The sequence below is a fragment of the Anas platyrhynchos genome, chromosome 5 (genome assembly GCF_047663525.1).
Source record: "Anas platyrhynchos isolate ZD024472 breed Pekin duck chromosome 5, IASCAAS_PekinDuck_T2T, whole genome shotgun sequence".
NCBI lineage: Eukaryota > Metazoa > Chordata > Aves > Anseriformes > Anatidae > Anas > Anas platyrhynchos.
The window spans coordinates 43,639,460-43,654,589 of record NC_092591.1 but is presented as its reverse complement, the minus strand read 5'-3'; the positions used below and the strand labels follow the sequence as shown (position 1 = coordinate 43,654,589).

The 15,130-nt window shown below is 36.2% G+C and overlaps 1 protein-coding gene across 2 annotated transcripts in view; it reads left to right on the top strand.

Moving 5' to 3' along the window:
- Window positions 1-12,178, top strand: part of PRKD1 (protein kinase D1) — a 127,458-nt gene extending 115,280 nt beyond the window's left edge. For both annotated transcript variants that reach the window (XM_027457805.3, XM_027457804.3), the window contains 4 exons: window positions 756-854; window positions 1,997-2,264; window positions 9,247-9,332; window positions 11,206-12,178. In XM_027457805.3, the coding sequence (XP_027313606.1) occupies window positions 756-854; window positions 1,997-2,264; window positions 9,247-9,332; window positions 11,206-11,424 (672 nt within the window). In that variant the 3' untranslated portion in view covers window positions 11,425-12,178. The remainder of the gene's footprint in view (window positions 1-755; window positions 855-1,996; window positions 2,265-9,246; window positions 9,333-11,205) is intronic.
- Window positions 12,179-15,130: the final 2,952 nt, after the last annotated feature.

The following is a 15,130-nucleotide window of genomic DNA, read 5'->3' as shown; positions in this document are numbered from 1 at the left end:
AAAAAGAAACTCCAAGTGTTACAGTGGAAGTTTATTAGAGGAACATAGTAGGTTCTCTAGCTTTCAGGCTTTCATGGGCAAAACTGCCATCAGCTTTAGAATTTGGTTTCTTACCTTATCTTTAGCCTCTAGCCATTACCTGCTCTAATACAGTAGGAAAATCAGTATCAGCCCCTGACCAGACACAGAGAATGAGTTAAAGGCACAGGAACAGGATAAGTTATACATGTACTCTCTTTGCATAGGGACAGGAGGTTAAGCTGTTATACTCAGTTTGTATGTTCTTATGTATGTAATGGCATAAAATACATGCAAGACTCTTTATGCTTTATCACCTCAAAGATATGCTTAAATTGGATCACAGAATATTTCTGTGAGAATTTTTGAGTGAATAATTTAGATCTGGAAGGTCACTTTGCAAATGTTTCTGTGTTAAAGATTTCACAATGGATTAAACAAGTACTTAGAATGCATTTTCTAAAAATGTTTTCAATATGAGGTCTTTGGAGAAGGAACAATTGTATTCTGGACAGTGAAACATTAAGAAAACTTGAGGTACAACAAATAATAGCTGACATTTTTGCTTTTTTTCTTACATTGTGGACATTGTTTTAAAAGGTACAGTCTTGTTGGATTGTTTCTTTTTGCACCATTCCTCAATTCTCTGGTCACTGTTACTGTCAGAACAATGTAAAGCCAAATAAATATACAACATTTAAAACTGAAATTCTTTCTGATTTTTTTTTTCTTGACAGATCCTTGTTGCTTTAAGACATCTTCATTTCAAAAATATAGTTCATTGTGACCTCAAACCAGAAAACGTATTATTGGCATCAGCTGATCCTTTTCCACAGGCAAGTAGGAAATGCCCTGTGTTAAGATAAATTGTTCACATTAGGAAGTGCTAGCTATGATTATTTTATGAACAAACAAGTGGTTAGTGACCTGCCTGTATCAATTCCAGGAACTACATAAAATTGTATATATGAGTATCCAAAAAAGGGTATTTTTAAAAATCCTTGTTTTTTGTCATTTACCTAAAATATTCAACAAGATTTTCAGGTATGATAGGGCAACTTACGCACTTGTTTCTAATTTGCTCACCATTACAGCATAAATTACTTAGTTGGTTAATCTGGTCCAGATAAATGACAATTTGAAAGCAGAAACAGTAAAGACTTTTTTTTTTTTTTTTAAATAAAGGAACGGTTCATAAAGAACAACAGCTTCTTCTTTAATGTTATGAATTTAAATGCCAGGTAGCTTGCAGATGGTGTAAACATACTTTCTGACTTATTGTACTTCTCATTAAGAGGTATATACATCAGTCAGTTCCTGTTGCCTTTGATCTGCAGAATTCATATGTAAGCTCTCCCAACTGCTTACAGTCAAAAGAACATAGTTTCTAATTTCCCTGTAATTTTGTAAATAATATTAATAATTTGAAAGGAAGGGACAATATTGGGACTGTAAGTAACAATTTTAAAGCAGCAAAATCTGACCCACTGAAGAAATCCAACAAGGAAATTTGCTGAGAGGTAGGGTATAACTAGGTCCCCAACAAATCAAAAGTGGTAGATCAAGAACTAACTTTTGACAACTATTGATTCAGGAAAAAGTCATAGGTAAAACCATTTTTCTTCTTGCTGTGTTTTTATGCTATGAATGAATAGATATTATTTTGTATTACTACTTTCACCAGAAACCTAAGCTGTTAGGCCCTTCAAAAATATAAATTCTTTCATTCAAAGCAGTTCTGTGTTATTACTTTCACTACAGTTTATTTACAGCATGAAGGAATACAGTGGCTTGGTAATCTAGTCTAATACTGTGGTGGAATAACGGGATTCCTCTCAAAGAGAAGTTTTAAAAAAAAAGTATCCTTGAGGGAACAATAGAGATGCATTTTACAACTAAACCATGATAAAAGTACATCAACTATGTATTTGATAATAAAAACAAACCCTTATTTACTCTAGCAATTTTCTTTAAACAGGTAAAACTTTGTGATTTTGGCTTTGCTCGAATCATTGGGGAGAAATCCTTTAGGCGTTCAGTTGTAGGAACACCAGCCTACCTTGCTCCAGAAGTGCTGAGAAACAAAGGCTATAACAGATCTCTGGATATGTGGTCTGTGGGTGTTATTATTTACGTAAGCCTTAGTGGTACCTTCCCATTCAATGAAGATGAGGACATACATGACCAAATCCAGAATGCTGCTTTCATGTATCCACCTAATCCATGGAAAGAAATTTCTCATGAAGGTAATACCTGTCAGTGGATGTTTTATATGAATGCTAAAAACGTGTAGTATTTTGCTTGTATATTTTGTTTTTCTCTCTACATACCAGGGATACATTTATTTTTTGAAATTTCAGTAATGTACCATAATGTAATGTCTCTGTTTTGTAGTATTAACTGTAGACATTTCCTGCAGAGCCTGTATAGGCTGCATATTGCATAATCCTCTAGTGTGAGATCTCATCAGCTGTTGAAGGATGCATATAGCCACCTACAGATTTGATTGCTTTAGAATCTTGTGGAGGACCTCAGCTGTTAGAATTCATGTTACATCTATTTACTTCTGTACTTCTTTTGGCCCTAGCACTTCTTCAGTCCTTTTCATATTCTACTTTTGCCAGTAATTTGGTTTTCATTCAGTTTTATGCTCTAATCTGAGAGTCTTTTCTGTGGAGAAGATAAAGAAGATACTGAGCAATTCCAAACAGATGAGATTTCAAAAACAGTGAGAGAAATGTCAGAAGAGACTTTCTGCAAGGGTGAGGGGAAAAAAAAGCTGGGAGATGAGAGCTGGGAGCTGATCCAGTAAGATTTCAGAAACTGGATTTCTGTTCAGGGTCCTGAAAGATTTTTAATAGTAAAAAACAAACAAACAAACAAAAGCTAATATTTTACTATGAGCATCTTTAAAGAAGGTAAAAGAAGTCTATTAAAGATGACTCTAGAAACAAGCACAGGAATCTAGATCTCTATCTAAAGTACTACTAGTGACTTTTAGAACTAAAAGTTGAGTTCAAACAATATCTCTGTCTAGAGATATTCTATCTAGATATCTCAATATCTAATTACCATAAATAAACATTGATGAACCTATTTCTTTCTTTTTTTTTGTCTTGAAGGATCTACACAGATGTTTTCTTGCATGATGTTATATTATTATTTTAAAATTAAAAGAAAGCTTTTTTAGCTACTCTTACATGTAAGAATTAAAACCATTGAAGACTCAGCAATTAGTCCTATTTATTTACTTAATTGGCATGTGCAAATATTTAGGAGAAATTTAACACATAATGAACAACCATATCCCTCACAGAAGCCTTCAACCCAAATTTTGCTTCACTGCTATTCATTAAAAAATTCAAACTTCATTTGATTAGATGAGTATCCTTGTCAAAGATAAAGGAAATACAAAATTAATACTATCTTTAATGCACATGAGAAGGATCTTTTTAGAAATGTTATGCTGTCAGAATTTGAAAAACTAGGAGCCATTTGGCAAATGATTACCATAAGTAAAACTTATATAAATATTATTCTCCATTACTTGGAGCTTTACTCTCATACATCCAAAAGGCAGTGCTGGATCCAAACACTCTTTAACAATGGACTCTATAAATTGTACATTACAGCTGGATTTTAAAAGTGGTAACTTATTACAGAGACTATATTACATGTCTCAGTAATGACAGGCATAAATCGAGAATACAGTGAACTTAGAGTTAGGCTTATCATAATTTGGGTTGGAAGGGGGACCTAGTTGGAAGGATCACCTAGTTCCAACCCCAATGTCATGGGGGCCTTCCACTAGACCGGGTTGCTCAAAGCCACATCCAACCATCTAAGAGAATTAATATTAACTCCAATTTGTGCGTGCCAATTTACTTAAGAACTGTAACAGACAGCGATCATGGATGAACAGGCTTTATCTGCCATTAAAATTAGCCTGTAAAAGTTAAGGCTTTTCAACTTTTATGCCTCTGACAAATGTATTTTTTCCCTGTTTATCCATTCAAAACTTTTGTGAGCATCATTTCCCAAGCTCATCCATGAAATCCCTTCTCTAACGTCACCAAATCCAATTGCTTTTCATTTTCTTTTTTTTTTTTTCTTCAGAGAATGTGTCTGTCTACCTATCTGTCTATCTCTGTATCTATCTATCTGTCAATCACAGAATCCTCTTTAGAGAATTCTGATTTCCATCTGTACCAAGCAGCTGCATTTTCCCCACCTTTTTCTCTCATTTGAAAGAATACTCCCTGAAAACTGTGAATGTATTTGTATGTCAAAATAGAATTGGAAGACATTACTGTGGAGGCAATTTCTGTGATAATCTCTGTATTAAAACAGGTTTTGTCACAGCCATTCAGCATTCCATTGTCCAATCTGCTATTTCTGTTCTCTTTGGCTCCAATTATTGACAAGCCAGTTTATATTTCTGAATTCAGTGAACTGCTATGTTAGAATTTTAGCTTCGCTCAGACTTCTCTGTGGAACTTTGCTAGATACTAATACAGAAGAATCTTCTTGCAAATTTCTTACTTACAGATGTAAATTTCATATCTGTCAAACATGGAGTGTGTTTTCAACAGTGTTACTGGTTGTTTCCACCTTTGAACTTTCTGTCCACCAAATCTGCATTGTTTCAAAAAGATTATTTTGACTTAGCTGCAGGTTACAAAAAATAAATGTTATTGAATTTAAGGACAAAATTCCCTGAAAAATGCTGTACCTCTGCTTGTTAATATATTTTACCTAATGTATTTTTTCTGTGGTGGCTGTTCTTTTGAACTGAATGGGCCCAAAATGTGCTATGTCAAATTTTAGATTATTCATGGCATGTTTCATTCTGCTGTGGATTTTTTTTTTGTAAATCATTGTATTCAGAATTATTTTTGTTTGTTTTTATCAGCTACCAACGCAGCTATTACTGCTACCCTGATAAAGCTATGTGAGGTACATACTGCTGGTTAGGTGCTTCATATTACTTTGTATTATTAAAGAATTTAGGAAGAAACAATGCAATTTCTTTCATGTATTAAATTTGATCATGGTGTGCCTTTTTTTTTGTTTTGAGTCAGAAATAAATACTGCAGCTGTCTTTGTGTCAACATAGACTTGTTTCAGCATATGTGAATAGAAACTGTTTCATGCATTAATGAGAAAATCACATGAATAAGTATTAAGTACAAGGAGGTCACATACATATTATAGCTCAAAGATGTCTCTACCTCTGTAAATGTTTAACTAGCTGTTTAAACTAAGGTCTTGGCCATACTTACATGTGTTTGCCAGAATAAAATGGTATTTTAACCTCTCTTGTGGAGGTGCAACTTGTCATTGCCAAGGACTTCTTTTGATAGTACAGCTGAATCCATTTCACAGAAAATAATAAGCTTTGCCAGCTGAAGATTATTTTTTGCCAAAATAACTGCATGTGCGCATTGTCAACAAAGCTGTATTGAGCAGCAATAGGGAAGCAGTGGGTCAGTGTATGAAAAAGTTATACCACTGATAACAGAGCTATACTCAGAAGAATACAGGGTCTGGGAACTCCTAAGTTTTATATTAATGTCTGCAGCTTAAATTTTCACAAGTGGTGGCTGCTAGAGTAGTTGATATTATGTGTGTACTTTAAAAATTCTGGATCAAGTATAATTTTTAATTTAGGACTGCTTTTCTTAGTACTCTTAAGGTGATATGTTTCTTACAAATTAAATGAAAAGCAAAAGTCCGTATCGTAGGACTAAATGGATAGTAAGTTCTAGTAAGACAGGTTTTTCAGATATTTTGCTAACTTTTGTGTTAATGTATGTGTTACATCCTAATTGAGTTAAAACAATCATTTCTATGAAAACTATGATTTGTTAACTTAATACTTCCTGTGGACATTTTTGCTGTGTCTTTACTATAACTAATTTTTTGCTATACTAACAAACTGACATAAGTAGTTTAGAACTTCCTGATTCAGTAAGTTCTTCCAGTAAAATGCAACTGAAAAACAATTACAGTTTTTTAAAACTGTGTTTGAATATTTTCATTTGTGATTCTGATGAATGTTCAGCTATCTAAATGACGAGTAGTCATGTTGTTTGGAAGCTAGGAGGAACAGCTGGCTGGTTTATCCTGTTCAGCAAAGTCTGCAGCTCCTGAAACTTGATAAGCCCTCAGGTGGCCCTACCTTAATCAGGGGAAATAAACAGGAGCCCATAAAGGTGTTTGGAAAAGCTGTACCATAATCCTCTTAGAACTTTTATACCAGTTACTTCCTTGACAATACCTGCTGGATTCCATAAAAGATGTTCAGACCATAGGTGGTCTTTCTGAACCTTCTACATTTATTAATAACTGTTTATAATGTTGTACAATGTTTTTGCAGAGGAATATTGTCGAACTATAAAATTCTAAAAATGCATGACAAGGATTATTTTAAAACCTGTTGTTTGTTTGTTTGTTTTTGTTTGTTTGTTTTTAAATTCAGTCTTTGTTTCATAAAATGTACTTTAAAATAGAGTGCAGTTGCCCCACTTTCTTCAAAACTACTTTTTCTTTCTAGACTGAATTTTTTTTTTCCTAAGTTATGATGGTCTAGTTTGGTCTCCTGAGCGACTCATGTGAATCACATTTGAGTTGTATGTCTAAACTGATTGTTAACAGCTTATACATTTTTATATCCAGTGTTTTTAAGCAGTACAATTTGTAAAGTAAACATAAAATTATTATTTATATGCTTTTTTTTTTTTTTTTTTCAAATTCTGATGTTGAGTCAACATGTGTCTTACTGTAGGCACATTTTATGTGATGTAGCCAGACCAGTTTATTTTAGGTGGTGGCTATAAGGACAGCTCATGGTTTTTTTGTAAGCTGAAAGAGAGAGAGTAATCAGGATCTTTCCTCATTTCCTATAGCTAGTGACACATATCAGTGTCTGAACCTCTCTAATTTATCTAACACCAGTTAAAGTCAGAATTCTCTCAGTAATTGACTATTCCAGATCCCTCAGAAAATCCTTTAATCCTTCAGTTTAATCACTCTGGCTGTCTGTATTGCTTCTGCTTTCTTTTACACAGCACTGTCCTTCTGCTGTCAGTATGTGGCAGCTGCATGTTGACTTCTAACTGGTACTTAGCACTCTTATGCTTGAGAAGGATCTCTGCTTGGATTGCATGATTTTCTGGTAAAAATAGTAAATGCTTTTTGCTGTTGAAGCTCATGTTTGATCTCATTCTTCACTTACATTTGAAAACTTAAGAGTATTAAAGAGATGGAATCATATATGATAGTTTGGAAGATAAATTCTCATAATTCTTACATTTGCATTTGTGCTTATTTATATTGCTAACTAAGGGACAAGCGATAATTCAAAACTTTGCTGGAGAAAAACAACTTCAGGTGAAGAATCAGAAACACACAATCAGAAACTTTATACGAGAGCAATATTCCAGTGGTGAAACAAGCAGATCATCTGTGTAAACTGTGTTAACTTTGAGGCTGGAGCTCAAGTTAACCTCCTGAGTCTCACTGTTTGAAGAAAGAGAGAAAACAAGAAATCTGAAGCTCTACATTCAGTAAAACTGGATCATTATGACAAGCTGATGGTTCCAGTCCCTAAAAGCAGCAGAAGCTTGTATCAAGCTGGTCCTCTATTTCAAGTGCTACTGATATCCTCTACAGAGCAGCGTCTGTTGCTTTCCCGTTCAGGGTTATGAACATCTATCCTATAATCCACGAGAATGCTAGACAGAGAGCTGATATAAGCTACTCAAACCTGTAAGAACATCATAAACTAATTATCCCCTTCTCTGAGGAAACCCTACCTCTTCTTGTGATGTTAATAACTTTTTATTCTTTGGTGTGTTTGATTGCATTCTATCCAAAAGGAAAAGTGGGCAGCTCTGCAGGCTGTCACTGTCATGCAAATCCTAGGAGTATCTTAAAGCATAGTTATATGCCTCTTAAAGGCCTAGTTCTCTCATTTTTGAGGCTTAGCAGTCATCTTGGCATTCATTTTGATGACAACTGATTTTCAAATCATTTTAAGAAATGTTTTCACTAAGAACAATAAAAACATGGCCTAAAGAATTCAGTCAGGGAGATCCACGTGACATCTTTTATGAAGTTCATGCCATAGATGCCTGTCTTTCAAAACAGGTGAAATATTTGAGAAGGAAATAAGCAAAATAAGCTACACTCATACTTTAGTTATAATCCAGTTGCCCATTGCCCATGGTGTTGCCCATGAAAAAGATTAACCCTGTTGTTTTGGAAAACAAATAAGTTTTCAGAGTGCTGCCATCTATCAGTAGTGGTCCTGTTGGCTATCCACTGGCTTTCTGATCCCACATCTGCTTCTCAGACATTTTGAAAGGGAACAAAACAAAAATGTTAGAGAATTTAGCATGAATTGTATACTAAAAGAGATGATAGCTAAAAATCTGTTTGTCCACAACAGAGAAAACAAAATTAGGACCATCTGCTTCCAAGAGGAGTGTGGCTCAGAATCTCTGGCAGTGCCTTCTTTGCCAGAATTCCTGAGATTTGTTTGATCTTATTCCCATGATTGCTTTGATTTCCAAGATAATATTCATCAACAGGGACCCGGGGCTACTTTAATGGCAGCCAGTTATTGCTAAGAATAGCTTTGTCTGTCAGACTTACTGCACATGTCCAACAGACTGTTGTGCAAATTTCCATTTTCATGGATATAGTACTGAAACCTATAGTCAGGGACACAGAGTTGTTGCTTCCAAACTGGCTGAATGAAAAGCATGGCAAGTCAGGTACTCAGGAGTTATAAACAGTTTACCCCATCCTCTTGGGGCAGAAACACACAGAAAAGCCTACCTGGTAAAGGTACCCCTCTACCTGTTTACTGTAAACTGCTGTAGAACCTGAAGTATACTGTAGCCCTCACTTACATGCGGTGGTTTTTGTTTGTTTGTTTGTTTGTTTTTGTTTTTTTTTTTTTTCACTTGAGCAGAAGCTGAGAAGTTTCATCAGTCTTTGCTACATGCCTGCAAATGAACACAAAGAGGTAGACAATATACTAGCTAGCAGGCAACTATTTAGCAAAATAGTACTTTCAGGGATATCAACATTGAATACAGTTTGAAAAATCTGGAGCATGGAGGAAAAATTGCCCTTTTTACTACTGTCGTGTCTGTCTGTCTCTGTTTATATATAAAAAATATATTTTAACTGATATGTTCTAATATTATTCCTTTTCAGCTATTGATCTCATAAATAATTTGTTGCAAGTGAAAATGAGAAAGCGCTACAGTGTGGACAAAACGTTAAGCCATCCATGGTTACAGGTATTGCTGCAAACTCCATGTTGTTTGTTTTTTTTTTTTCCTGAGTATTTAGTCTCTTAAGCATATAAAAATTTTCATCTTTAAGTGCAATAGAATCTAAGCAAATCTACAAACACAGAGATGTTTTCTGATCCTGAGAACCTCATATTCCTTTACCAATTTGTGTATATATTCTAATTAATTTTTGAAGTATGAGATTCCACTACTAAACTCTCTCATGTTTTCAAAGTACACTAAAGAAGTGTATTTAGTTTGTCTGCTAAGAACATAAATATATATAGATAGATAGTCTATAAAGTCATTCAACTTGCATTATCAAATTGCCTGGGGTCTACCCCAATATATCATAGAATCATATCATAGAATGGCTTGGGTTGGAAGGGATCTTAAAGAGGCTCCAACCCCTAGGATCCTCCAAGGGATACATATATGTGCATAGGAAACTAATCATGCACAGGCATGGCACAGATCAGATGCATAGTCTACGGTCCCAAGGAATCTTTATCTGAACTAAGACCTGGGTCCTTACACTTGAGCAATGTTTCTCAAAGTGGAGGATGACCTGCTGGAACAGGGGGAAAAGGACTGCAACCTCCCACCACACCCCTGCCTTCCCCAGGGGCATTTCTCCTGGGCTTGCTTTCTTCCTCGCAGATTTCCTGTCACCCTCTAGTCTTTTCCTCCAAGACTGTGTTCTCTCCACCAACCATTACAGAGTGCATTTGTCAGGATCTCTGGGGACCAGAGAGGTGATCTGAGCTAAGTCCTGCAGCACAGCTGCTGGCTGTCTCATGTGATGGGACAGCGTATTCACCTCTCTATGTTCACTTTTGTTCCTTGTGCAATAGTGAATGGAGGTAAACCAAGGCAAGGCAGTACAGCAGCAACTCTAGCACCATGGATGAGTCCTCCTTCCAGAAAAGCCCAAGCTTGCGGGTGAAGGAAAGATAACAGTGGAGCAAGGGAGTGAGAGATAGAGATGGTTTCTGAGAGGAAAACTGTAAGAAGTGGGCCTAAGGATGCAAGAAATGAAGGGTGAAGTCTTTTGTGCATTTACAGGGTGTGGGCTTTCTGATGCTTTGGTTAGGTGACCAGGGTTGTCTCTTAAGTAATGACAAAGTGGGTGAGAAAAAAATAAAACTGAGTACAGAGTTGTGGGCAGAGGTTAGGCTGTGTTGCTGGGATTGGCTTTATTACTGTAGCTAGATGGATGCTTTGGGTGGGAATAAGAAAAGTAATTATTGAACTTGAGATATGCTTTGGGCAGATCAGAAGTTGCAGAGCATGTTAAAGAGAACCAAATGTGTTTGCAACCTTACCGTCAAAACAGAGTTCCAATGTAGCTTTGATATTTAGATGTATGCATTTATATGAGCACACCACTACTTGCCTAAGTTTGGAAAAGCAGATTTTTTCTAGCTCCAGCTGAATTTATATCCTGCACCATTATACTGAGATAGAGCAACTTTCTTGACTATCTTATACTGATCATGTGGATGTAGAAGTCTGATTTAAAGATGCTTTCTTCTTCTCCGTACGTCTTATGATTAGTGCAAGGAATTGTTTTACCACCCATGCCATATCACAGAAATCTGTAGACTGTTCATACATCCTGCAAAACAATCTGTAATATCTCCATACTATACTTATAACAGAGTTTAATAAAATTAATTTAACAGACAGTGCTCTTAATATGATACCTATTTCTGTAGGCAGATTTCATATTTATTGATTATATGGTTTTTCTGTTCTGGGGAAATAGGGATGCATAATACTCAAATTGCCAACTCAGTAGCATTTTGTATACTATTGGTAGTAGAAGAGAATGCCATTTATTAGAAATGTTAAAACAAATACTATTACTTTATTTCAGGACTATCAAACCTGGTTAGATTTAAGGGAACTTGAATGTAAAATGGAGGAACGTTACATTACCCATGAAAGTGATGACTCCCGATGGGAACAGTATTCAGGAGAACATGGATTGCAGTATCCAGCACACCTTATCAGTCCAAGTGCTAACCATAATGAAAACACCAAGCTAGAAGAAACAGAAATGAAAGCCCTCAGTGAGCGTGTCAGCATCCTTTAAGTTGCATCCCCTATAATCTGTCAAAACACTGTGGATTTAATAAATACATACGGTCAGGTTTAACGTTTGCCTTGCAGAACTGCCATTATTTTTTGTCAGATGGGAACAAAGCTGTTATGCTGTTACACTGTTGATGCATCTGAGTTGCCAAGACAAATCAACAGAAACATTTTCGTGTGACCAACTGTGTTGTATTTACAAAAAGTTCCCAGAAACACTAAACTTGTTATTGTGAATGATTCATGTTGTATTTAATGTATTAAAACCTGTCTCCACGGTGCCTTTGCAAACTAGTGTTTTTCTTACTTGAGCCTCAATTTGGTAAGAGAGAACTTCCCCATGAAGATTTTTTTTTTTTTTGCATCTTTAGTTTTGTAATTGTAAGCAAACTCTTGAAGAGTAGATCATTACTGCTGTTCTGTGAACAACTTCTACCATTTGGATTAAAAAAAAATTAGTGTCATAAAAATTAAAAAAAAAAATGCATAGCACTGTACAGTTTAAAATCAATTAACTTGTGTGTATGTGTTTGTGTGTTTGTGTATATAGATAGACACACACACACGGTACAACCTGCTCTTAAGCCTAAATGCCTTAGTAATGTAAACTGCAGTATATGCCAGTTGTGTTTCCCTTTTTCTTAAAATATTCAAATATTCTTCTCTAATATGAATATTCTCTAATATGTACATTCAGAACCTAAATAACATGTTGACTTTGTGTATGTTTTCAATAAAAGTCTTGTTAAAATAGGTTCATTGGAGTAATCTTCCTGCTTAAAATATCCCTGGAATGGCATCAGAATTAGGTGGGATAAGTTATATTCATAAAACCATAGAATTGTTTGGGTTGGAAGGGACCTCAAAGTTCATCTAACTCACCACCCCTACCCCTGCCATGGGCAGGGACACCTCCCACCAGACCAGGTTGCCCAAAGCCCCATCCAGCCTGGCCTTGAACAACGCCAGGGATGGGGCATCCACAGCTTCTCTGGGCAAGCTGCTCTAGTGCCTCATCACCCTCATAGTAAAGAATTTCTTCCTTATATCTGATCTAAACCTACACTCTTCTAGTTTAAACCCACTACTCCTCCTAGCCTACACTCCCTTACAAAAGAGTCCCTCCCCAGCTTTCCTGTAAGCCTCCTTTAGGTACTGGAACGCTGCTGTAAGGTCTCTCCAGTCTTCTTTTCTTTTAGCTGAACAACCCCAACTCCCTCAGTGTGTCTTCATAGGAGAGGTGCTCCAGTCCTCTAGGTCATCCTCATGGCCCTCCTCTGGACTTGTTTTAGTACATTCATGTCCTTCTTGTGCTGGGTGCCCCAGGTGGGGTCTCACAGGAGCAGAGAAGCAATCACCTCTCTCAACCTACTGGCCATGCTTCTTTTGATGCAGCCCAGGATATGGTTGGCTTTCTAGGCTTCAAGCACACATTTCTGGCTCATGTTGAGCTTCTTGTCATCCAACACCTCCAGGTCCTTCTCCTCTGGGCTGCTTTCACTAAAGTTCATCATTTAGGAACCCATCTGGAGGTAGGTAGGAAAATGCTGCCAGCTAACCTGTGTACCTCTAAAACACTTCCTAAAGAATCTGCTTGAAATGGCTTTATAATATGAATTCAGTCAGTTTTGAAACATACTTGGGTGGGAATTGGGAAGGGAAGGGGGACAGCTGAGGACATTGATTTTGTATCTGAAATGCAGATTTAGTTTTTAGAACAATGCACTGCTTCTGCAGTGCATTTTCTAACAGTTACATATAGTCTTCTAACTGTAACCCATTTAGTCTTAACTTTGATATGCCAGAGTAACAGCGATGAGCTGAAAATTACTCTGCTACTGGCTGTCTCTTGGAAACAAACAAACAAACATCACCATCACCAAAAACCAGTAGAAAAACAAACAAACAAACAAACAAACAAAAACGTTAATATACAGGTATTAAAGAGAAAGACTAAAAACAGAATGGGATGTGAGGCAGAAGTATACAAAGAGCTAACAACTACATCCCCTGAACCTCTACTAATCAAATCCTGGCTTTATATTACAGTTGTGAGCTTTTCATCAATGGATAAATCCATTCTTTCCTCCCAGAAGAGCTCTGTCCAGAAGTTTATGCCAGATACGTAGCATGACTAAAGCCAGCAGATTTTTTCTTAAGCATTTTGGGCCTCAGCTGGACAGATAGTATGTACTGTAGAAGAAATAAAGATAAATCACCTTAACTCAAACCAGAAAAAAATATATTTAACAAATTGAAATTAATGTGAAAAATGGCTTATAAATCTCTTCTTCAGCTCCATTTTTTTTGCCTTACTCCCGCTGCTAGAAAAGAAAGATAACAAATCAAGTTCATAAATCCTTGATCACTTCAATGGGACCCTCAAGCAAGCTCTCTGCTAACACTAGCCCTGTAATATTTTCTGAAACATTTCTGTCTGGGCAGAGCTCAAATGTGTTGAACTTTCTGCCATACTGCAATGCCTACATTTTTATTCACAATTTTCTTAAAAGGCTAAATTTTTAGTGTCCAGAGAGGAAATTTCTCAGGTACTATCTGGGACTATTTATTTTTTTTTTCTTTCTGTGACAATACAGGAAAAGCACAATGCCATCTCATGTGAACTGTACAAATTAGCAGCCACTCCTTAAGCAACTACCACAAGACTAACTAATTTAAATCCTGCTTCTCAAGACTAATTGCTTATATGTTTTCCATCGTTTCTTATCTGTTCCTTTCAAGCAACTAGTCTTACCATAGCAGGACATCCATTTTCTATTTTACTGAAGAGGAGGGAAAAGCAAAACAAAGTCAGAGCTTTTCTTTATAGGCCCATCTGTTTTACAGATCTTGTCTAAAATTGACTTAAGTACCCTTTTTCATCAAGAGTAAAAATTTCAGCAATGGAAAATCAATATTGGTGCAGGCCTTCCAATGCAGGTTGGTATTATTAGCCAGTTTAATCACCCTTCTGCAATTCCAGCATTTTTGTTTAAGATACTTTTAGTAATTACTGAATTTCCAACATTATCCAGTTGACACTATTGACCAGCAGTGTACTTATGAGTTTTGCAGAAGATTGTGAAAGTCCACCTTACTGTTTATGCCTTGGCCATACAACTGGTAAGGGTTAGAGTCCTGGTTTTGTGTAAATGTTGTATTGCTGTCCATACAAAGCTAGCGAGCACTCTGGAAAGTTCTAGAGGAATGTCTGTTCTCTTCTGGGAACATCTAGACAAAGTGACAGGAGACGGACAGAACTAGATCCAGATGCAACTGTGCTTTTAGAATAGAAGTGTTTCGTAAAGGCTCATAATTATTATGGAGGGCACTCGTCAGTCTGGCCAATTACATTTCTGTACTTAACCATGCCATAAGACAAATATGATGATAAAGACAACCAACAACATATGAGTGGGCATGTTTTGGGTTCTATTTCAGTCAGTCTTCAGTGTAATTATGTGTACTGACTAAACATATATAGCTAATTCACCTCAGTACATGACAACAAATGTAAAAAAAAAAATAATAAAAAAGTAATTATCCAGGAAATGACCATCAGTCAGATGTTGACTAGCTTTCCTAGTCAGAATCAGCAAAACCTGTTTGAATTAACCCAATGCAAAGACCCTGATTTTGAAACACTGTGCACTACTGGCCACTGTGGAGTTTGTTTGTTTTTCATTCAGACTCAATATTAAGTCAAC